The sequence below is a fragment of the Theobroma cacao genome, chromosome 4, assembly GCF_053813885.1.
Source record: "Theobroma cacao isolate CCN51 chromosome 4, ASM5381388v1, whole genome shotgun sequence".
Taxonomy (NCBI): domain Eukaryota; kingdom Viridiplantae; phylum Streptophyta; class Magnoliopsida; order Malvales; family Malvaceae; genus Theobroma; species Theobroma cacao.
The window spans coordinates 34,022,920-34,047,706 of NC_142642.1; the positions used below are offsets into that span (position 1 = coordinate 34,022,920).

The 24,787-nt window shown below is 35.3% G+C and overlaps 2 protein-coding genes across 4 annotated transcripts; both read left to right on the forward strand.

The window, feature by feature from the left end:
- Positions 1-9,572: 9,572 nt before the first annotated feature.
- Positions 9,573-15,268, forward strand: LOC18602516 (uncharacterized). The gene is made up of 3 exons (XM_018119449.2): positions 9,573-11,204; positions 12,008-14,775; positions 14,867-15,268. Exons 1-2 carry the CDS (start codon positions 9,911-9,913, stop codon positions 14,737-14,739), a joined length of 4,026 nt encoding a protein of 1,341 aa, XP_017974938.2. The 5' UTR covers positions 9,573-9,910; the 3' UTR covers positions 14,740-14,775; positions 14,867-15,268.
- A 3,834-nt stretch (positions 15,269-19,102) lies between these two features.
- LOC18602519 (mitochondrial import inner membrane translocase subunit PAM16 like 2-like) lies at positions 19,103-22,583 on the forward strand. Of its 3 annotated transcripts, none has more exons than XM_088805107.1 (5): positions 19,103-19,331; positions 20,707-20,794; positions 21,875-22,008; positions 22,109-22,246; positions 22,332-22,583. In XM_088805107.1, the coding sequence occupies exons 1-4, from the start codon at positions 19,329-19,331 to the stop codon at positions 22,232-22,234; spliced, it is 351 nt and encodes a 116-aa protein (XP_088661233.1). In that variant the 5' UTR covers positions 19,103-19,328; the 3' UTR covers positions 22,235-22,246; positions 22,332-22,583. The 3 variants fall into 3 exon arrangements, with proteins under 3 accessions (XP_088661233.1, XP_007034014.2, XP_017974173.1); XM_007033952.3 differs by having other exon boundaries at positions 22,335-22,583; XM_018118684.2 differs by having other exon boundaries at positions 19,104-19,331; positions 22,109-22,583.
- The last annotated feature ends 2,204 nt before the right edge of the window (positions 22,584-24,787 follow it).

Below are 24,787 nucleotides of genomic sequence, written 5' to 3' on the forward strand. Positions count from 1 at the left end.
CAAGAACTGACCTTCCCAGAACTTGCAAAACCCAGATACTTACTGTCCCAAAAGACACATGACCCTCTAAAAATGTGACAAGTTGACTCTATTGTTGGGGCAATTAAATGTTGCCCACTCCACCTGTCAGTATAAATACAAAGAGACAAACAACCACACTGATTCCATACTTAAATTGGATGGTAGCTTCATAATCAAGTGAAGGATTTGTTTAAACCCTGCAACGAAAACACAGAAGAAAAATGATCTTATTATAGACTGAAATTTTTGAATTTGACCAATGTGTAAGATTGTCACATATTTATTAAATTATAGTTAACATATCAATAAATTAAACTAATTACTAAATAGATACGAACTAAAATTTTCACTATCATCTATCGATGTATCAAAATAATAATTCAAAATATAATATCTCTAATGATTCAGTTATACACACAACCAGACGGCATTCCATCGAAAAGGAAAAATAAAGGATATGTTTTGTCCTAGATATGAACTAATCTTAACATTTCTTATTTGGATTCCATGTGACATAAGATGAGTCAAAATAATTATATTACTTGGGAAATTAAATGCTTGGACTTTCTGAGACAGGACATTGGAATAAACCAAGAGGCTCATGAGCTCTCGAGTCCTCCATGAATGAATGGTTTGCAAAACGCCAAATGTTTAGGTCCAGGCCAGCAGGCTGCCTGCTACCATGGAACTCCTATTTTGACTGCTTAATATATTCTATTTACTATAAACTTTTTGCCATTCAAAAAGTTCCTTAAGCTTGAATGAGTTACATCTTCTAGAATTTGGACAATAAAAATGAATGTTCAGAATTTCGAGTTTAGAAAGAGATTATCTCTTATTACGTGAATTCTAATGGGTCTCGATGTATAATTAAATATCACATAGTTTTAAGTTACAAATTTGAGCTTAAAAAAATTAATGAAAAGTTAAAGAGAGAAAAACATTGGAAGATGGGCAGAGTGATGATGAAGACTTTTGATTAATTATTAGTTGAAAAAGTCCAAAAGAGTGAGGTCCCAGCAGGAGCGTACTGCTGGGGCAAGGATAATATTGTTTTGCCATTATGCGTATTGGCGTTATAATTTTCCCAAGTCACAATCGTACGTCTCCTAACGCTAGTTCACTGCCAGCATTGGAAGATTGGAAGTTTCGCTGTCAGGGCCATGGCTGCCTTTTCACTCAGCTGGCCGGTCTGATATTTTGTTATTTATTTCCCAATTTTATCTCTATATATCTCACATGTTAGATTGATTCCCCATGAAGCTAATGCTTGTAAGGGATGCCATACACGACTTTCTTCTTTAAGTAAAGCATTATCACATAAAAATATGGGGAAATGGTTGCTATCTTCTTGTATGTTTTGGTTGAGGCCCAAATTAAGTTGATAATTACCTTTGTCTTAATTTCAGAATTAGTAATGTTGGGAAAACAGAAAGAGAACAATGGATTGTTTTTGGATGAATTGTTGAATGTCGGTAACTATAAATTTGTGAAAGTTGTAGTTGTGGAATTATAAAGGGCTCTAAAAGTCGTCCAAACTTATTTAGTTACCAATTAATATTAGTGGAACCCTACTTGACAAGATGCTATGAATGACTTGCAATTGTCTGGGTCTTATACACTAAGTTGAACGCTGAGGTGCCCACAGATTTAAGTCTAAAGCTAAATTAGTCTAAAGCTATGCTGAGTTTGGGGTCCACCCCAAATTAGTAAAAATTAGTAAAAACTCTCTAAATAGACGAAATCTGGCCTACTTTTAATCTTTTTTATATGGTAGAAATGTATTAAGAGAGGGAAAAAAAAGAGAGAAAAACATGAATTTTTACAACAACTTATTTAAAAAAAATGATGTTATGATATTTAGATCATACGTACATAAACGCATAAAATGACACTTTAATGATTAAAATTAAAAATTTTCAATTCAAATTCTATGATAAAATTTATATTTTATCATATGTATAAAATTTGAGATATATAAATTTATAATTTTATATGATTACTCTTTAATTACTTTTTTCACAAAATTTTAAACCCATCTCAAGAGAAGATTAACTGTTTATATAATCCTGAATTATATGTGCTACAGAGGGTGCGGGTGAAACAAGAGCAGCGCAATGAGAAGGCAAAATTGAAGTAGACTTCTCTCTCTTATAGAAAAGGAGGAGAAGCCACCGAACACGTGCTCAGTAATTGGCTGTCCTTTCTCTCGTAAATGACCCCAATGCCACATGCAAGTCTTTGCCCAATTTTTGTTGTTTAACAATCCCAATAGTCCCCCATGATAGCAATGGCCAAAGCGATCAACGTCACCACTTGTAATTCACAAAGGAGTTTACATGCATCGCCACCTCCATTTTCGTCTTGCTTTTCCTCCCTGTACAATTTTGGAGGTTGTAAAAATCACTTCCTTTCAAGTACAAGGCGTGGAAGATAAGTCTTTGCAAATTTTTTATTTCTTTGGTTTTTTGTACGATGGATAAGGTTTGCATAATTCTTTAATTGCTCCTTTGCTACACTATAGTTGGTTGTTGGCTTGTTGCTAATCATCCCTCTAATCTTACAAAAAATTATTGAACACACATCATGAAAACTACGGAGTACGGACAAATTTTCTTTAATTTTTAACTTCAAGAAAGTTCACATATATTATATAGAAATTTTCTGTCAAATCTTGATACATCACTCACTTATGTAAAAAAATTTGGTTAACTGACGGAGGTCTATAGGCATTGGCTGAAGATAGTTTTAAAAAAATTCAATTAATATGATATTTTCGTCAGATTCATGATGGAAAATGCATTAGTTATAATTTTTTTTTTAAAAAAAATATTACATTAGTTGGTGCCAAGAGGAATCTATTACTATTTTTCATAAAATTTTTGCTCTTATAGTGACATCTTAAAAAAATTGAATCACATAGAAATGTACTCCTTGTGGTACTGTCAAGTTCAGTGTTGACAATTCAATGAAGTGCAGCCCAAGAGAGACAGGAATTGGTGACCGGCTTCACAATTCAATGAAAACCTATTGGTTATGTTGATTCAAACCTTATTGAGTTACTTGCTACTATAGAAGTTTTTGTTATTCTTGTTGTTTTTAAATGAGACAATTTTTATCTTAATTGATTGAAAATGATTAATCAAATGCAGTTGACTGAATGTTAAACTCCCAAACTTTTTTTTGGAGTCTAGAAATTTTCTCCTACAAATTAAATATTTAAAATATCAGATGAATAGTTGAAAAATACAACATATTTTCTTAATTGCAAGTAAATTGACTGATGGCTTATTATGACACTCTTCGTCAACAAAAGTTGTTGATGGTGATTAGTTAAATTGTTGATATATATACGTATTAGAAATTTTTGTAATTGTTTTGTTCTTATTAATTATGTACTGGTTTGCTCCAATACATATTAATAAAGAATCATATGCTTTTCCACACAAAAAAAAAAAAAAGGGTCAATTACAAAAATATGTATGAATTAGGGTAAATTACATGCATAAAGTTCTTGCAAAGTTAACAAGCAAAACAAATGACTTTTTTGGAAACCTTTCATTTAGAGATGTAACTATCAGCTAGAAAATTCCATAGTGACATTCGAACATCGTTATCCTCTTCTCCATTTCTTCTTTTATTGATCCGTTTGATTAAAATGTTTTGCATGTGGCTAGGCATGTAAGGTGAAAAGAAGGTTTGAACTGATATCACGAGAATGTAGACAAAGTCTATATGGCCGTTTCGTCATGTTGAAACTAGGGCTACGTTCTACATTTTTTTATTCCTAAGTAACTCTTTTGACATGAGAAGGGTTGACAAAGCATGCTGTTGAAAATTGACATGGAAGTAATCGATAATTGATATTGAACAACTGTCGGTGAGAAACAAGGAATATTGTGATATATATATATATACATATGGAGGATCCTATGACAAGGTAAATTGTTAATTTTCTTGCCCAAGGCCAATGGTCAAGAAAACAAGTGTTTCTGTTGATATAGAAAGCCACTCACGTCAATTCGTCCTTCATTTTGTTTTTTTTTTTTGGGGTTAGTTTTCTGATTATTTTTATTACATATATAAAAGCAGCAAAACTCATAATTAAGAAGCACAAGCCGAGCAATTAATCTCTGAAAATAGATTTAAGGATTTGTATTTTCGTATCTTAATTTGTGTCTTATAAAACATAAATTATTAACAATTATATAAATAAATACAAATACAAAATGATTAATTAATTTTTTTAATTTTTTTTAAAATATATATATTAAATTGTCAAATTTTAAATCATATCGATACAATTAATACACAAAATAAAATTAATTTAATCAAAATCCGTTTAAATATGTGTCATGAACTTACGCAAAATTGTCAAAGACTACCTAAAACCATAATGACAGCTCTCTCGCGTCAGGTTAACCACTAGATTAGAAGAGGGTTCGCATCAGAGACAAGTTAATCCGTACAGGAATTAGCTTCACAAAAAAACATGCTTCAGTTCACATTGCCACTCCTAGAAAGAGGAAAGCTATGGAGATGGTTGTTAATTTCATCAGAAGATAAAACAAGTAATTCGGGACAAAATATACAGAGAGACAGAGAGAATTCGGATGATATATGAAATTTAATAGTAAAAAATATTCCTTCTAATTGAAAGACATAAATAGATCAAGTAAAAGCGACAATAGCTTAATTCTCAAGAGCCCACAACGTGCAAGACCAAATCTACAGAAGACAAAGACGTGACGAAGATTTTCTCCATGATTTTTCAATAATTTCAAATATAGCTATAATTAGGGTGGAGTGACTGTTAACAGCCATAGACTTTTTTTAAGCAAATTTGACAAAAATCATAAATGAAAAAAATTTAATTAGGCTTAACTTGCTGCCAGCTACTAGTTATGAATCACACGAAAGACTGACAGTGATATCAACTTTTTTTTTAAAATATATATTTTTTTTAATTTTCAAGTTGGATAAGTTTCGAAGTGTGACCAAGTGTCCAAACTTTGGCCAAAAGCCTTCACTTCGCTGGACTGTCGTTTTCCTTATTTTGGCCTTGGGGTTGGTGGCATGTTGATCATCGAAGCTTAATTTTCAGGTCAAAAAATGTGCATACATTCTCTCCTTGCCAGATGCCCATGTCCCAAAACTATTAATTAATTCTCTAACAAAGGACATTATCCCTTTCTTTTGCCTTTTCTTTCTTAATTTTGTTGTTTAAAGTAAACATGACTTACCTAATCAGTAATCCTAGTCTACATTGAGTTCCTGCTGAACTTACTGTACTTACGTGTTCACCGAGACAAAAGTCAATTCAAAAGGCAAAATATTTTTAAAAATTTAAATAAAATTTAATTATTTTATTATATTTAATTAAAATTTTATATTTTTATTTTAAATTAAATAAATTTTTATAATTAACAGTTGATTCATTCTAACCCATAAGATATAAATGATAAATAAATTTTAATTACCAACCGTTCGTTAATGTTAGTTATAGGAATTTTATTGATCGATAATAAAAATATAAAAATTTAATTGAAGATAATAAAATAATAAAAATAATTTAAATTTTCATAAATGATTTAAGAATTTTTTTTAAATATTATGTCTTATCTTAATGAATTTTTTGTTGTGAATTTATAAGTTACCAAAAAAATTGTATAAAAAGTGCACTACATTAATAAGTATCTATTCCATTTAAATTTTAATGACATACATTCATATATCGTTTTAAATGATATAATAATTCAAAGAAAATGTAACAGATCAATCTCTTTAATTAATCAACACAAAATTTTTTATATTAAAGGCTAGATCCAGAAGGTCTTAAAAAAGGACAATTTAATGTCAAGATTTTAAGGCAGAATCATAGAAATCTTGAACGTGTATATCAAGAAATAAAAATCTAGCAATACTTTTAAAACGTGCACCTCATACAGCTGCCCAATATAAACCCTATTTCTCGTATTTAAAAACTTCACACAAAACCTCAAATTTATTTATTTTTCTTTATTTTTTGCTGTAATCCATGCTGAAGATATTATTATGCATATACTAATATATTACCAGGAATACAGCATTGTCGGTCATTAAACAAAAAAAAAATTGAAGGGATTAAAAGCCACCTCCCCCACATTGCAAAGTGTAATTAATTGCATGTACAATTAAAAGAAGGACAAATTGGCAAACAATGAATAAAACAATAAACTTTATATTATATGGCCGATTTATTAGCTGTTAGCGGCGGCTGGCTCTTTTGGCTGGGCATGCCAATTATGTGCATCCAGTCAATATGAAAGGAAATGGGATCAATACCCATTAATGAATAAGGTATCAACATTTTTTTTATGATAATTAATTTGATGCATTTTTCTTTGGTTGTACTTGGAAAATTGTTCTCTTCTGGCACGTTCTAGGAAAAACAGTAACCATTGGATTCAAATTGGATAAATAAACTTTCTCTAATCCCCACCAAAATGTTGTTTAGGTTAGTGATTTTAGAACATAATTAGGTTAAATATAATACTAAATTTTGTGATGGATGACACTTTAAATTGCAATCAAACTAATTGATTGAACTCGAATTCCCTCTTCTCAATCGAAAAAATAAATAAATAAAATAAAAATGTGATGCGATGAAACGAAATTAATAAGTGTCATTAATCAAAGGCAAAAATCGTATCGAAGATCACTGCCATGCATGTGAGTAGTCGTGGGGGACAATGCTTAATTGATTTGATGCTGATATGTCGATCCATCAAGGGCCAATAATATTCCTTTGAATTATTATTGTTTAATGATTGTTTTAATTAAACGTTAATTCATCGAGAAAGCAATAAACGTGGAGGGTCACATAGTTTTGTCCTGTTTGTTTTACGAGAAAATTTTTGCTGTCCTCTTATAAGCACATGAGTTTAAATACTTGTTTGGAACAAATGGGAAGACCCAAAACAGCTTCTTCCATGTTTGCATCGGCATCAATAAATCAAGGAGGTTTAGCCTTAATAGCTAATAGACCAATCAAAGATACATCAAAGACTATAAACAGTTGATATGATTATTCAAAGACCAAAGCCAATAATTGTTTCTATTGACAAATAGCTCTCTTTCCATGTAAACCAATGATTTCTACTTAAATACAGCTCACGTATACATAGAAAACTATGCATCAAACGTTTATTTTACATCTTAAATTGGAGAGAATCTCTTTATCATCAAGTTGATCTCAACCGTACACCAGTTGAGCTAAGCCTGAGGATTAATAATTCTGCAGTGTCTTTGACTTCTGGAAGCTCATGATAAATAAAAACAAAAATCATTCCAGAGCATAGAAGCTGCCAGAAGATGATTCACACAGGGGCCGGTCACTTTGTAAAGTGCAAACAGTACGTCATGATGTAATAAAAACCCCAAAATTGCCTAGAACAAGATGTGCAGAAAGGGCTAGAACTGATTCATGATACATTTTGCAGAAAGGAAAGAAAAAAGGGGGAAGAAGAACCCGACAGTGTTAGGTGAGGATCACTTGAGTGTTTAATTATACAAGCTGTGCCAAGTGGCTACCCAAAATTGAAATGTTAGTGAGGAGAACTTAGATGTAAGTGGTCCTTTGATGACTTCAACATGGATAGTTACTAAATTTTGTAGTCTTTCTTTATATTTGCCCCTTGGTTACTCCATGAATCCTACATTATAAGCATTTGAAAAGGACAAGTTTTCCACCATTTTAATTCCTCCATTCTACTGTTTTCTTTTTTTCCTCTTGTTTACTGTCTTCCACTAACCTAGCCTGTATACCCTGTCTGTTCTTTCTAATCCTTCCTCCAAAGGCAATCATAACAAAAAGTAGAAGCAAAATTATATAAGATAATGTTTCCATATTCCTTTACCCTTTGGCCCCAACAACTCAACTCTACCTTTAACACACTCTGAATTAGACTTTTCAATGGTGTTACTTTACACGGCATTGACTGTGTTATAGAAAAACAGGGGAGATATGATCTTAGGATATGAAAAAAATGGCTTGATTTGCTTCTCTCTCTTTTTTTCTTTTATTTGTTCTCGACAAAGGGGGATTTTATTTATGAATGACATGACTGACTTGATCTAGATTTGTGTCCTAACCACATTACTTTAAAAAAAAATTAGGCTTAATTACTGTGACAGAGCATTAATTGTCCAATTTCTTCATTATCATATTGATCACAATCTGACAGCTAATTTATGCAACAATTAAAACTAGTTGAGAGTACCCTGAGAAGTTGACTTTCAGGCTCATGAGGCCTGCATTTTTCACAATCTAGATAGAAATTAAGAAAAAAAAAATTGGAGATATATGGAGTATTACATATATGCTTTGTCTCAAAATACAAGAAATCGATTAATCTATCTATCAAAAATGGATTTGAATTTGTCAAAATACTGATATAAATGACACTAAACACAAAACCCAGAATAAATTTATGGAATTGAAGTAAATTTGAACAGGTTTTTGAGGGTGGTCCAAAAAGAGGAAGTAGCTGATTATAGGACAGCGGGGACAAGGCTGCTCGTGTTCTGAGAAACTTGAATTATTATTTCTTGCACGAAAATGAAATTCAACTCAACATAAAGTATTATTTCATTTTTTTTCTCTCTCTCTCTTTTAACAACTTTTTTTTTTGTTTCTCTTTGGTGTGTAGCTTAAATTTCCTGCAAAAGCTGCGGGGCCACCTGATTCAATTTCACATGCCCCTGCGTCATGATTGAGAAATCACATGGAACATGAGAAACCGATAGAAAAATTTAAAGCCTTCCAATCAGTGAATGGAGGGTGGGTATAGACGTGCCATTGTTTGCCATAAACGTGCATGTTTTGATGAATAAAAAAAATTAGCCAGAAATTGCACCGAAACCAGAAAAAAATTCTAGATAATAACAGAACAGGTGGCCTGAATCATAGCTCTTCTGTAATTTACTTGCATGGTAATATGAACTGTCCGTCTTCCGACTTCGATCCCTATATTCTGCTTCGGATTTATAGAGTTTTGGGGTTTTATACATTTTTGTGAACAAGGATTTGGTGACTTTTCTGACATCATTGTTGAAATTTGATATTCATCAGAGGTTAAAAACTGAAAAAGGAATATTGGAAGCTGTCCATGTGCATGAAGGTAGGATTAGCCGTTGGATAATGAAGGAATAGACATGATCAAAAGGGTAGGAATGTGCCACGATTTACCTCAGCAAATTCGTGGTCAAGTCAGTATAGAATTCCAGGCCATCGTAGGCAAATAAGCAGCGGCAGCAGCAAGCAGCCCTCTTTTTTTTTTTTTTTTTCTGTTTTTCTACATTTACTTTTGTTTCGTTTTTTCGTCAAGTTGTTGGGGGATTTTTGAATTATTCTATGGCTCTTACTGTTCCTGAAAAGATGGTGGAAATGGGAAATTAATAGACAAGAAAGAATTGAAAACAGAGAGGTGGAAGTGTTAAATAAATGAGCCCAGGTAAATAGTAATTTGAAAGATAAAAAGTTGTTTATACTTACTATTATACGATGTTACATTAAATGAGCAGTTGGAGATTTGTTCTGGGGTGATCATGGGGGAGGAATCCTGATGATCTAAACCAGAACCTGAATAAAAAATTGATCTAAGCCAGCTACAGAAAACCCCATTTGCTACATTAATCTAATCAATCAATATTGAATTGGTCCCTTCTGACAGCTCCCCATCAACGACTACTTTCTGCTATATATAATCTCCGTTTCATGCAGGCTTTTATCTCAGCCGACACCCACCAAAAACAAAACCACCTTCGCCCCCCTCCCTCCTTCCTTTTCTCTTCCGAACAGGGAAACTCCTGCACATTGCCAGAGGGTGGTGTTCCTCAGTGATCATCGATGACAGGTCCGCGGGCCGACCCGGTGAGGGGTCGGTTTTGGCCCCAAGTGTTAGTGGCCTTGGCCATTGTTGTTGTTGCAAGCAATGTAGGTTCAGTGTCTGCAGATGCTTATCCATACTCATCACCTCCTCCACCTTATGAGTACAAGTCACCTCCACCGCCATCTCCTTCTCCACCACCACCATATGAGTATAAATCTCCACCACCACCACCACCTTATGAGTACAAGTCCCCACCTCCACCATCTCCATCACCACCTCCTCCATACCACTACCACTCTCCACCACCACCAAAGCATGAAGAAAAACCCCCGTACTACTACAAATCTCCACCACCTCCATCCCCATCCCCACCTCCTCCATACTATTACGAGTCTCCACCACCACCAAAACATGAAGAAAAACCACCATACTACTATAAGTCTCCTCCACCTCCATCTCCATCACCACCACCTCCATACTACTACGAGTCTCCACCACCACCACCAAAACATGAAGAAAAACCCCCGTATTACTACAAGTCTCCACCACCACCATCTCCATCACCACCTCCTCCATATTACTACAAGTCTCCACCACCACCACCAAAACATGAAGAAAAACCCCCATACTACTACAAGTCTCCTCCACCACCATCTCCATCACCACCTCCTCCATACTACTACAAGTCTCCACCACCACCAAAACATGAAGAGAAACCCCCATACTACTACAAGTCTCCTCCACCACCATCTCCATCACCACCTCCTCCATACTACTACAAGTCTCCACCACCACCAAAACATGAAGAGAAACCCCCATACTACTACAAGTCTCCTCCACCTCCATCTCCATCACCACCTCCTCCATACTACTACAAGTCTCCACCACCACCAAAACATGAAGAAAAACCCCCATACTACTACAAGTCTCCTCCACCTCCAGTAAAGCCTCCACCAAAACCATATTATTATAAATCTCCTCCACCACCATCTCCTTCACCACCTCCACCTTACTACTATAAGTCTCCACCACCACCTTCACCATCTCCTCGACCTCCTTACTACTACAAGTCTCCACCACCTCCTCCACATTACGTCTCACCACCATACTATTATAAATCTCCACCACCACCAGCTAAATCTCCTCCTTACTACTACAATTCTCCCCCACCACCAGCTCCTTATTACCCTGCCCCTCACCCTTATCCCCACCACCATCCACTCATAGTCAAGGTGGTTGGTAAAGTTTACTGCTACAGATGCTATGACTGGGGATATCCAGTGAAGTCACACGACAAGAAACATCTTAAAGGTAAAATTCTTTCAACTTTCCCAATTTTCTAGCACTATCAAACCTTAGTTCATTATCATTCACCACAAAAAAAAAAAGCAAAAACATTTTAGATCATTCTTATTTCACATTTTCTTTTTCATTAGCTGGACTTTCACTTTGTTAATTTCAAATTTTTGTAGCACTTTGTCATCTGCTTTAGAAGTTAAAATAAAGGTAGCAAGATCTTTACAATATTTTAATTTAGAAGACCTAAATCTAACAATTGAAAGGAATCAGAATATATTCTTGTGGTAACAAATTTAATTTAAAAAACTGAATAGGCTAAGAAAGAAAACAAAGATTTTCTTTGTTTCTTAATTATATGTTAATTTGTATCTAAATTAAAACAACCCTTTTCTATGATATATATAATATTATAGTTTTGTTGATAATAATATAGTATATTATTTGGGTTAGCTCAATTAAGGAAAGAGTAAATGAAATGAATATTTTATATTCAAACCATATACTTTTATTATTTAAAAAATAGGCTTGGTTGAATACAAGCTCTCTTTGCCCATTTTGTTGTGCAGTATAGATTAAGTTGCAATCTTGGAGGAAAATAAAGTTGTCCTGATTAAGGGTTGCACTAATTACAATTGGAATTAACGTATCAAATGCCTTATTGAAAGTTAAAATAAATATAATTATATTAATTCATGAAAAGACGAAATTAGTTATTAAAGTTAGTGATGACTAAAGATAATTCATTATTTTGGTTGACTTTTTAACAACAATTTGATACTAAAATGATTTGGCTTTTATTATTGCACATGGAACAGGTGCTGTTGTGGAAGTAACTTGCAATGTCGGTGAAAAGAAGGTTAAGGCCTATGGAAAAACCAAGATCAATGGAAAATTCAGCATCACGGTTGAAGGATTTGACTATGCCAAATATGGAGCCGAGGCATGCAAGGCCAAGCTCCACGCTGCACCCACTGGTTCACCATGCAACATTCCCACCAGTCTACACGAGGGCAACACGGGTGCTGAGCTCAAGGTGAAGTCAAAGACCAAGTACGAGGTTGTGCTCAAGGCTAAGCCATTTGCCTATGCTCCAAAGACTCCTTACAAGGAGTGTGAAAAGCCGAAGCCAAAGCCGAAGCCTCCAACTCCTTACTACTATACTTCTCCACCACCACCTACACCCGTTTATATCTATAAATCACCACCTCCTCCACCACCAACATACGTCTACAAGTCACCACCACCTCCATCCCACCCATACAAGCCACCAACTGAGCCATACAAACCACCACCATACTACTACAAATCTCCACCTCCACCATCACCCTCCTACATCTATAAGTCACCACCCCCACCAACCCCCACTTACGTTTACAAATCACCACCACCTCCATCTCACCCATACAAGCCACCAACTGAGCCATACAAACCACCACCATACTACTACAAGTCCCCACCTCCACCATCACCCACCTATGTCTACAAATCACCACCACCTCCATCTCACCCATACAAGCCACCAACTGAGCCATACAAACCACCACCATACTACTACAAATCTCCACCTCCACCATCACCCACCTACGTCTACAAGTCACCACCCCCACCAACCCCCACTTACATCTACAAATCACCACCACCTCCATCTCACCCATACAAGCCACCAACTGAGCCACACAAACCACCACCATACTACTACAAATCTCCACCTCCACCATCACCCACCTACGTTTACAAGTCACCACCCCCACCAACCCCCACTTACGTTTATAAATCACCACCACCTCCAACTCACCCCTACAAGCCACCAACTGAGCCACACAAGCCACCACCATACTACTACAAGTCTCCACCTCCACCATCACCTACCTACGTTTACAAGTCACCACCCCCACCTACCCCCACTTACGTCTACAAATCACCACCACCTCCATCTCACCCATACAAGCCACCAACTGAGCCATACAAGCCACCACCATACTACTACAAGTCCCCACCTCCACCATCACCCATTTACGTCTATAAGTCACCACCCCCACCAACCCCCACTTACGTCTACAAATCACCACCACCTCCAACTCACCCCTACAAGCCACCAACTGAGCCACACAAGCCACCACCATACTACTACAAATCTCCACCTCCACCATCACCCACTTACATTTATAAGTCACCACCCCCACCAACCCCTACTTACGTCTACAAATCACCACCACCTCCATCTCACCCATACAAGCCACCAACTGAGCCACACAAGCCACCACCATACTACTACAAGTCACCACCTCCACCATCGCCTACTTACATCTACAAATCACCACCACCTCCATCTCACCCATACAAGCCACCAACTGAGCCACACAAGCCACCACCATACTACTACAAGTCACCACCTCCACCATCGCCTACTTACATCTACAAATCACCACCACCTCCACCATACTACTATAAATCCCCACCACCTCCATCTCCATCCCCACCTCCTCCATACTACTACGAGTCTCCACCACCACCAAAACACGAAGAAAAACCTCCATACTACTACAAGTCTCCTCCACCTCCATCTCCATCCCCACCTCCTCCATACTACTACAAGTCTCCACCACCACCAAAACACGAAGAAAAACCCCCATACTACTACCACTCCCCACCACCACCAGTCCATTCTCCACCCCCACCATACTACTACAAATCCCCGCCACCACCAGTCCATTCTCCACCACCACCATACTATTACAAATCTCCACCACCACCATCGCCATCTCCTCTTCCACCATACTACTACAAATCACCTCCACCTCCTTCACCCTCTCCCACACCCCCATATTATTACAAGTCTCCACCACCACCAGTCCATTCCCCTCCACCACCATACTACTACAAATCACCACCACCTCCAGTAAAGTCTCCAGCACCAGTCTACCACTACAACTCTCCTCCTCCACCATCACCATCTCCTCATCCTCCATATTACTACAAATCCCCACCACCTCCATCTCCATCACCATTACCCCCATATTACTACAAATCTCCTCCTCCACCGTCGCCATCTCCTCTTCCACCCTATTACTACAAATCCCCACCACCACCAGTCCACTCTCCACCACCACCATACTACTACAAGTCCCCACCACCACCATCGCCATCTCCTCTTCCACCATACTACTACAAATCCCCTCCACCTCCTTCACCCTCTCCTCCACCACCATACTATTACAAATCACCACCACCTCCAGTAGAGGCTCCGGCACCAACCTATCACTACAAATCCCCACCACCACCATACTACTACAACTCTCCCCCACCACCCCCATATTATTACAAGTCCCCACCCCCACCTTCCCCATCACCACCACCTCCCTACTACTACAAGTCTCCACCTCCACCTTCCCCGTCACCACCACATCCTTACTATTACAAATCCCCACCTCCTCCCTCACCCTCACCCCTTCCCCCATATTACTACCACTCACCTCCCCCACCAGTGACATCACCTCCACCTCCGGTCTACATTTACGCTTCTCCTCCACCACCAACTCACTACTAGGCTCAGAAAGATCAACCACAAAATTACATCGTTCATGTAAGTAATAGTTTAGTTAAACCTATCATTATTAGTTATCATCCAACGATTTATTTCATATTCTAATTACTTTTCTGCATTTAAATTTCAGGTTTTAGTTTCAGCAAAGGAATAAAGCAAGGCACCGGGAAGGAGAGATTTGGACATCAAACATTTCCACTTTCAAGTCCATTCAATAAAGGCCTGAACATTTCATTGGAGAGCTACAATTTTGGTAATCCAGGCCAGATAACTTCCACTTCCCTGGTGGCCATATTACACATGCTCTTAATTTATCAGAAGAGAGTGAGAGTGGTTTTCCCAGGGTGGCTGTTGTAGTTTGTTTGTTACTGTTCAATTACCAATTTATTGGTTTCACCTAATTTATTTGTGTATAGCAAAGTGGCCATTGTATGGTTAAGCGTTCTATTTATTGTGGGCATGCATTTGTTTCGTGGATCTTGTTGTACTACGTGCACTGAGATAGCAATAAAGGAAGATATTCCTGTCACAATGTTTCTCGCTCTATTTTAATTTCTCTTCCCTGAGATCTCAAATGCAAATGTAATCCCTTGCAGCAGCTTTTCTCTAAGCATTTGGACCAAATCTAGCTGTCTGTAGGTAGAGTGGGTCTTGTTTACAAGTTATTTCTTTTTCAAGCAAAGGGAATTCTTTAGTTGGGAAACGAGTAGTGCAAAAGAGGAGTAGCTTAAAACAAAAGCATCCCTCTCTACTGACTTTCTCATATCACAAGGATGCTTCGATTTCCTCCATTTGAGAAAAATAATTAAATCGAGAATTCCTCAGTTCAATTCTTCCTTTCCATCCCACGTAAAGGAAAGAAAAGATTCCAAACATAAATTTAACCCTTTCAAGATAATAACCATCAAGTTAAATTTGGAGTGTTTTGAAAAAGAAAACGACTATACATGGAAGTAAAATCACGAAAAATTATATAAGAACGTACATATAACATATGGCACTTTCCTAGCTTCTTCCTACGACAGGACATATGCACTCAGCCCAGTCATGGAGTCATAATGCCTTATGCTGTCAGCCAGCAAAGCATATCTTTATCCTATCTATCTCTCCATCTCTGCACTCTATATTAATTGTACTCCAACTCTATTAATTGTCTCTCAGTGGCTTGCAGCGTTTTTCCATATTGCTCTGCTTCTTCCAATCTGTCTTCTCTCTGCAAAAGTGCCAGCTGACAAAAGAAAAAGGACAAATAATCTTCTGGTGGGGATGAAGCTTTTGCATGATTTTCATGTTCTAGAACTAGAACGAAACATTCCCACTTTAAATCAATGGAATGCACTCTTCTCAATCCTGATAAGCTCAACACATCAGTATCGTCTTTTTCAATTTTTTTTTCCCACTTTTCTCTCTCCCAATGTGCTCCATAGACTATAGTTTATACCTTTTAGATGACTGTCATTAAGCTCTTATCTCTATCAATCAATCTTTAGAAGAAAAAGGTAATTACGGATCATTGAAAATAAATGCATTAGGGTCCATGGGAGCTGAGAGATATACTTTTCTTCAGTGGAATATTCCATGCCGAAGCATCTTAATTTGGAGCTCACTAGCTAATAAACTGTAGTGATTGGGAGGGAGTAATTAAGCATCTTGAGTAAGGGTTACTCCAGTTTAATTCTTAATAATACGGTTCAGGAAGATCGTCGTTATTCAGAATTTAACTATGAATACCCCAAATGGTAAGAAACAACCAAGAAACTTATGGTTTCTACGGGCGGCTAACCTTGTTGGTCTGGACCACACAAACTGGGATGAAAGGCAGGTCAAAGATGCATCGATACCCTTTCGTCGTGTCACCATGCACCGACACATTGCTACTTCTTTACTTTGTTTTTTTTTTTTAATTTTTCTTTTTATGCAGCCAAAAGATTCGATCTCATGATTACAGTAAATTAAGATTGGAGCACAAAGAGATGATACCCCCATTCATGCAGCAATGATAATTACCAAATGGCAAAAGAGATAGCTAGCCTTCACGCAGTCCCAAACAAAAAGAAGTAGAGAATCTCTTTGGTCTGAACGTGGAACATGTCTTTTTTTAATTTTTTTTGAAAAGCTTCATTTCATTGATATAGTGGAAGTAATACAAGTTGATGGAAACAAAAGGCCATCTGAGCTGTAAACAAACGTTGAACATGTCATTGATATGAACACCTACGATTCCTTTTTGAAGACAATCAAAACGCCTCTCAATAAACAATTTACGCTCATTATTACGACACTATCATTTGCCCTATTTAATATGACCATAATTTATTAATTTAATTTGAAAGAATTTTTTGTCAATTAACGTTTCGACAGTAATTTTCTAGATTTTATTGTCAGTAATCTTTCTGTATTATATACAATTAATAATTATATACAACAAATTTTCAATGTATTGGATAAAAATATTAGTTTATATTATATGAGATAACTTTAAAGAATGATTTTAGAGTGCTGGTTAACAAAGCCGCATTTAAAATTAATTTTTAAATAGATTGGTAAATCCAACCTTAGATTAATCCAAAAAAATTATTATCAAATAATGTAAAACAAATAGTTAGGATACAACTGATGAAACGAGTAACTTAACAGGCTGAGGAATTAATTAACAATGCATTCCTTTCAACTTCCTAAGGCTAGGGGGTGGATAAGATTTCCTTTCATTATAATAATTGCCTACTAGAAGCATATTTGAGGCCTCTTGTAGAGCTCTAAACCCCATAAATAATGAACATGATGCAAGTTTTGGTGGAGGGGTTGGTGCAGTGCACCTTCTAAAAGAAGCTTCTTTTTCCTGTTTATTGATTTGTGTATATGGTTTCAGGAGGGGAAAAAGAAAAAAGAAAACCCAAAAGAATTGGCCAAAGCCCAAGTGAAGCAGGTGAACCAGCTACTTGCAGCAGCTGGGAAGTCATTGTCATCATTCATCGGCTTACCTCTCAACCTCTCATTGGAAGCTTACAATGGACAAGTCAAAAGTTGAGAGTGTGAGAAAGAGAAAGAGAAAGAGAAAGAGAGAGAGAGAGTCCCCCCCAACCCCACATGGAAAACGATTCCTTCTCCCATGGCAGCTGCTTTGATATATTCCATGGAGTGTCCAACTTGTTATCGTAGAAAAAGGGTCCCATCATGGCAAAATAAAGCCTCCTAATGCTCACAATGCTCCACCAGCAATAATGCAAATTGTTTCTACTGAGTGAAGTACGAGCGATGGCTCTCTTTCACTCTTTGTCCGTTATCAGTTTATTATATTACAACGTGAAAGGGGGAATGGATAAGTAGGGATCCAATGCACGACAAGTGGGATCGCTTCAATGGCATGGAACTTTTCCGCATCTCATATAAACATAAAATCAAGCCAATAATATAGATTTGTTTTTTGGGGTACATAGTAATCAAATAATCTAATAACCTTTAACTTTAAGCTAATAATCAGATAAAGTAGCCATGTCTTTTGTTAGGCAATCATGAAAGTGGATATGCTATTTTCTTGTCACGTAATAATCATGGAAAAAACATTGATGTTACATTTTGACGATTTTGCCTTGCATGTAGTGGCGCTTAGGCTTATGCAAAACTCATTTCTACAGAAAGATTCTCAGCTGTGTCGGTGGGACTTTGGGTCTATATATGTATGCTCAAATCAATACATGTGTTTCTTTTTGGTAATATTCGATAAAATTTAAAGTGAGAAGCAAGGGGGTTTGAAATATTTAGACTTTAATTTAAAAAAAAAAGAATAATAATTGTTAGTCATTTTTTAATTTTAAAATAAAATGGATATATGATTTTTCGGATATTAAATTTATCATAAATTTGATTTTAAAAAAATAAGTATGTTATATTATATATATTTCACTTTTATACACCTTTATGTTATATATTTTAATCTATCTAAGATTTCTATATTTACGCATAACATAATTTTGACGAATGGAATTTGCATCTACATGTAACTATAAAATTTGGTTGAGAAAATATTATTAAATAATATAAAATTATAATTCAAAAATTGTTATTGTGATTACTTTCGATTTTACATTTTTGTCGCAATCATGGTGCCGAATTGGTCTAAACGAGTTAGTTGGAATTCCCAATGACATTCTTGGACGTAGGATTGGCTGGGTCCGAGTCCCATTTTGCTTTGGGTTTGCCAGAATTTGGGCTTCCCTGGCCCAAATTAACTTTTGGGTTGTAGAAACCCCTTCCATTTCCATCGTAGAGCCTAAAAGAGATTGGGCTATATCTCTCAAACTATAGGTGAAAGATAGCCCATAACATTTGGGCTTCTATGAAGAAAAAAAGAAAGGGAAAGAAAATTTCAATAGGAGATGCACAATTTGCTTCTTCTCCAATCTCTGCGAGAAAAACTACTTGTAAAACAATATTTCTTCTTTCGCTTCCTTTTCTCGAACTTTCTCTTCTGCCAGTTTTTAAATTCGTTTCAATCAAAATCTAAATCAAAATCGTATACTTCCGGGCCTTTTTTGGCTAAAAGAAGCTCTTTTTTCATCTAAATAATTGGTTAAATAGAATTCTGATCGGCCATGGTACGTTCGCTCTTTACCCTTTTGTTTAATTTTCTTATTCAAATTTTATTTTACTATCAGTTGCATGAAAAATTTCTTGTTAATTAAGCTGAATTATTGTTAAATTCAAATATATGTGGTTTTTCAATGCTAATTTGGATGTTTTAGCTTGTTCGTAAAAACTTTTAGGTAATTCTGTTTCTTCGGGTCGTTATTAATTTATTTGTTATTGGCAATGATATAGGAGTATTGGTAACTCTTTCTGCCACATACCAAGATATGGATGTCTTGGACATAATTCAAGTTTCAAGTAAAAATGATCTGCTTCAACTTACTTACTTTTAGAATCAATATGCATTTGGGTTTTTGGTTTTGAAAGCAACCAATGTCATTTGAAAGGATGGGTCTACTAGAGCTGGACTCTTTCCTCTGGATCCTTTCATGTATCAAGTTTAGGTTGCATCTTGCTTCAATGCCTCTATCTAGTACTCTTTTTCCTTACTTTGATGTTTTAGGTTATAAACAGTTCATCATAGGATCCCGTAGCTTTTATCTTCTTGAACGTTGGCTTCTTTAGCATATTTTTGGTTGTGAGAGATTGCAGAGGAAATGAATTTAAATTACTACATAGTATTAAACTTTATGTTTCTTATTGATTTTATTTCTAAGAATTTATTTCAATCTCAAATGGGTCAAGTTACATTATGGTTTGCTCAGTTGGGGTGCTTAGTTTTCCTAAACAACCAAATTGAGGATTTAAATGAGTACCTTTTAGAATAATTATGTTAGTATCATTAGTGTACAGAGATAAAAAGAGACCAGTCAACACAAGTTCCTTGCTAGTTATAGCTGTAACATTCTGAAATTCAAAGTGATAAGAATGTGAGAGAATGTTTTGTAATAAAATGTCAAGATATTTATTCCAAGCTATGCTGTCTAAGTTGAGGAGATGTAAGCAATATTCCTTCCAATTCTTTGGCCTTATTCGATGAATATGTGGATTGCTGCTAAGAATTGGCCTGTTTAAACTTGAAAGTGCTGGAAGGATAAGATAGAGGTGAAAAGATCAAAAGACCTTACATTGAACCATGAACTGCAACTTGTAGATTAAAGAATCTATTCTGGATTAATTTAAACTGTTTACAAGGTTTATGTAGTTTGCTGTTAGCTTTGTTGTGCTGTCTTGTGGTTCTTTGGTTTTGGTTCACTTTAGTGTTGTGCTAGTATCTAGATTTTAAGAATTCTCAGATTTAAAATACTATTTCTTGCTTGATAAGACCATAGATCAAAGAGAGAGAAGGTTGTAATGGTGTATGTTGTCACACTTGCATTTTGTTTGAGACTTTTTTACATTGATGGTATTATCATTGTCATATCAATATATCCTGTTATGCAGGCTGCAAAGATTCTTGCCAACTTAATTGTAATGGGCTCCGGTATATTGGCTCGTGCTGTTGTTCAGGCATATCGTCAAGCACTTGCAAGTTAGTTCAATACTGCACTACTGTTATTTCATGTTTTTACTTTGCTTGAAAAGTAGGAGCTTGCTTTTATTGATTGTAATGAAGATATGGTCTTAAAAATAGTACAATAGTGCGCTATAATCATTGTAGCAGACTCCACTTATTGGTAACTAGCTTTGTTTGTTGTTCTGTATTTTGAAATGCGCATTGACTTTCTTCAATCATAATGCCCCTTCTATTTGAAATTACACAGTTATGGCTCTTGCAATAATAGAGTTTCAAGGTCAGGATAGTGAAACGAGACATGGAGCAATTAGTACAATGTGCACCAAGAAAGAGCAGAAAGATAAAAAAGCTGATCCTGGGGTCTATGATTATTTACATTCAACCTAAATATATTTTGCATTCAGCTCCTTTTGCTGACCAGAAATAGGCTAAGAAAGTTTGAATCTCAAAGTTATGAAGGCTAAAAGCATTTCAGGGTTATTACAATTTGAAAGTTGGACGAATAAATGTTTCTGAAGTTCTTTTTCTTATCAATTTATTCTTTTGTTTAACTCTGTGCAGAAGTTCTTTTAAAATTTTGGTTTTATGACTTTATGTTTATGCAGTCATGATAATGAGAGCTAATAATTAACTAAATTGGTACTACTTGTTTTCTACATTTTATATGAATTTATATTATTCACCAATTTTTCATGCCACCATGTGCCACTGCATTTATGAATTCATATTGTCTCCCTCTTCTCTCTGACATATACCTGTATACATCTGGTTTAGTAGTGAGCTAAATATTCTAGATGTTGATTTACTCATGGTGAGATCTTGTTGAAAGAAGTCAAATTGGTTGAGTTCCAGAATCAGCATTCTATTGTTAATAAAAAAATGGCAGTGTTGTGCCAATACTTAAATTATCAGAAATCTGCAACTGTATCAGTTGATCTCTGCTACTCTTGTGATTGGTTCTTTTTTATTTTTTATTGCGACACTGTAACTAGCATTTTAGGGAGAAATAACAACAGCAAGATGATTATATTTATCTAGTGGCAGGTTTTGTTTGCTTTATATGTATCAATGTTCTGAACAATAAGTTTATTGCAGATGCTTCAAAATCTGGTGTTGCCCAGGAGACACTACAAAATGCTGCCCGCCGAGCTAGCAAAGTCATGACCGAGCAAGAGGCTAGGCAGATTCTTGGTGTAAGTGAGGAGACTGCTTGGGAGGAGATAATGAAGGCTAGTATTTTTTGTGGATCTTTTTTTTTTTTACATTTTTCTCTGTTTCTGTTACTATCACCTTGACAAGTTTTAAAACTTCTCCATTACTTTATTTCAGAAATATGACGTTTTATTTGAGAGGAATGCCAAGAACGGGAGCTTCTACCTTCAGTCGAAGGTTCATAAGGCTAAGGAGTGCTTAGAGGCAGCCCATCAAGGCAAAGGGGAGGGCACTCCTAGTTGAGAATTTGTCGAGGTTTGCTCATTGCACATAGAGACACCTGTTTGTATACTAATTCTAGTCTCTGAAGAATGGTCTAAAAGATTTAAATTGTATGCAGCAGCTGTTCTACATTTCGCTGCTCCTGGGTTCGAACGTTTATGGAAATTTTGTATCATCAATGCTAAAGTAGTTGAGTGGTTGCGAACAACTAAAGATTCTTAAATCATCTATGCCGGCAATGTATCTTGATCTAAGTGTTTGCAGTTGATGTGCTGCATGTTAGTTTAATACACAGCGCGGATTAGTTGTAATACTAATAAAGAATGTGAGAAATTACTTGTTAGTATATAATAAGTTTAGTTTGATTTAAGTATTCATCCACCCAACTTTTTTCTTCCATAATTTACGAGTATCCTTCTTGTGATAATGAAACCATCATGATTATTTGACATGCAATCATCATCCCATTGCATTAAGCTGTCAAAATAGTCCAAGATTCCTACCCAAAAGCAACTTTGTCAGGGCTAAATGGAAAACAAAATTAAAACAGATACCGAAAGCTGTAGCCTGAAGTCAAACTGGCTACAATTGTTAACTGTTCAAGGGCCGTGGTTAGCATATTAATCCTAGCTAGGTTTAGAATTATCCTGCTTGTTTCTTTTTGGAAATTAAGAAAAGTTTTCTTTTAAGGGCAAAAGGAAAGAGAAAGACTTTATGCCGCTTTGCCCTTTTCATTATTATGGAACCCCCTTTTTGTAGCCAATATTGAGACAATGAAATGCAAACTCGACGGTGGTTACTCCCTCACTTTTGTCATCTTTCTATGCTTTGGTAGCGTCTCTTTCATTCTTTGATCAATCCCTGCAGCAGAAACAAAATATTCCATGTCATATATTTTTCCTGTTTTCTTTTGGACAGAAGAATCTGAAAAGAAGGGCAAAATGACCAGTCTAGGTTTGCATTCACTTCAAAAACTTCACCGGTGTGTGTACAGATTAGGGCCACCACCCAGAAGTAGAGTAGTAGAAAGGAGCTTCCAAATTTCCCATTTGCATGTTTCCTCTAAAGAGAGAAACGTTAAAGATTATGCAATGCCTACATTCTTATAGCAAAATATTTTTTAAAAAAATTTATCAAATTATTTTTTATTACATTTAATCAAATTTTGGTATTTTTATACTAAATCAAATAAAATATTTTGAATAATGATTAATTAATTATTATTTAATTATTTTATATAAATAATATTGATGTGATATATTAACATATCATAATAAATGATAATGTGACATAACATTAATATTTTTACTCTTCACATGAGTGACATGTTAGTATTATATGATTATAATAAATGATGATGTGATATAACGATATGATATTTTTACTCTTTATATGAGTGTCATGTTAGTATCATGTCATCATAATAAATAACAATATGGTATTTTTACTCTTCATATGAGTGTCATGTTAGTATCATGTGATCATAATAAATGATGATGTGACATAATGATATGATATTTTTACTCTTCATATTAGTGCTGTGTTAGTATTATGTGATCTAAAATGACAAAATGATATTTTGACTAATGATGATTAGTTAACTTTTAGTTATAAAAATTTATTTGACTCAAAATTAAAAAAAAATATTGAGATTTGATTTAACATAATAAAAGAATAAAAATTTATTTAAATAATTGGAAAATTTTCAAATATTATGATATCAAAATTGTTTGCCCGTGAATAAAATAATATTAAATTTTAAATTATTTTCGCATTAATTTAATTTTTTTTTACCCTTTCTAAAATAAAGTGAATTATTTAATTTTTTTGATTATAAGGTAAAATAACATTACTCTTTTCTTAAATATTCAAGAGACAAAAGATATTTGGAGATTACAAATTTCTTTCTCCTTAATGTTCCAAAGTTATACTTTATAAATAGTATTTTAATAAATATTTTCAAAAGATTTGACAGATACGTATATGGACTTATAATCTGTTCTCTTTTCATTTTTTCCTTTAATAAGAGGATGCTAGGAAATGGACCAGTAAGCGAACCTTCGACCGACCAACTTATTGTCTTCCTGTCTATTCCTTTTAATCTTTTACTCCCTCACAAATTCTATATTGCAAAGCACAACTAGTCAACTACTAATCAAAGGTCAACATTAGCTCTCCATTCACAAAAATACAAAACAAAACTCAAAATATATACTTGCCATTCAATCTAAATGGTTTCATATTTATGGTTAGATTTCAAGTACCTGATTACGATATAATGTCCGAATTAATGCTCTGAATTTTCTTTACAACCTATGGTGGTGGTAGGCGGAGGCATATTATTATCAAGGAAAGAAGTGAGGTCGCATTATAAGGGGATAAATAGGCCTCACTTTAATTCAAGTAATCTATGCCTTTTTTTAATAATAGAAAGGCACTCAACGGAACTTGTAGCCAAGGCTAGGGTTCACTAATTATGCACCTGTCGTTTATTAATGCCTCCCCTCTTTTAATTAGAAAAATTGATACATGTCTTTATTGTCAAGGACCATACAAATTTATAAACCCACGAGT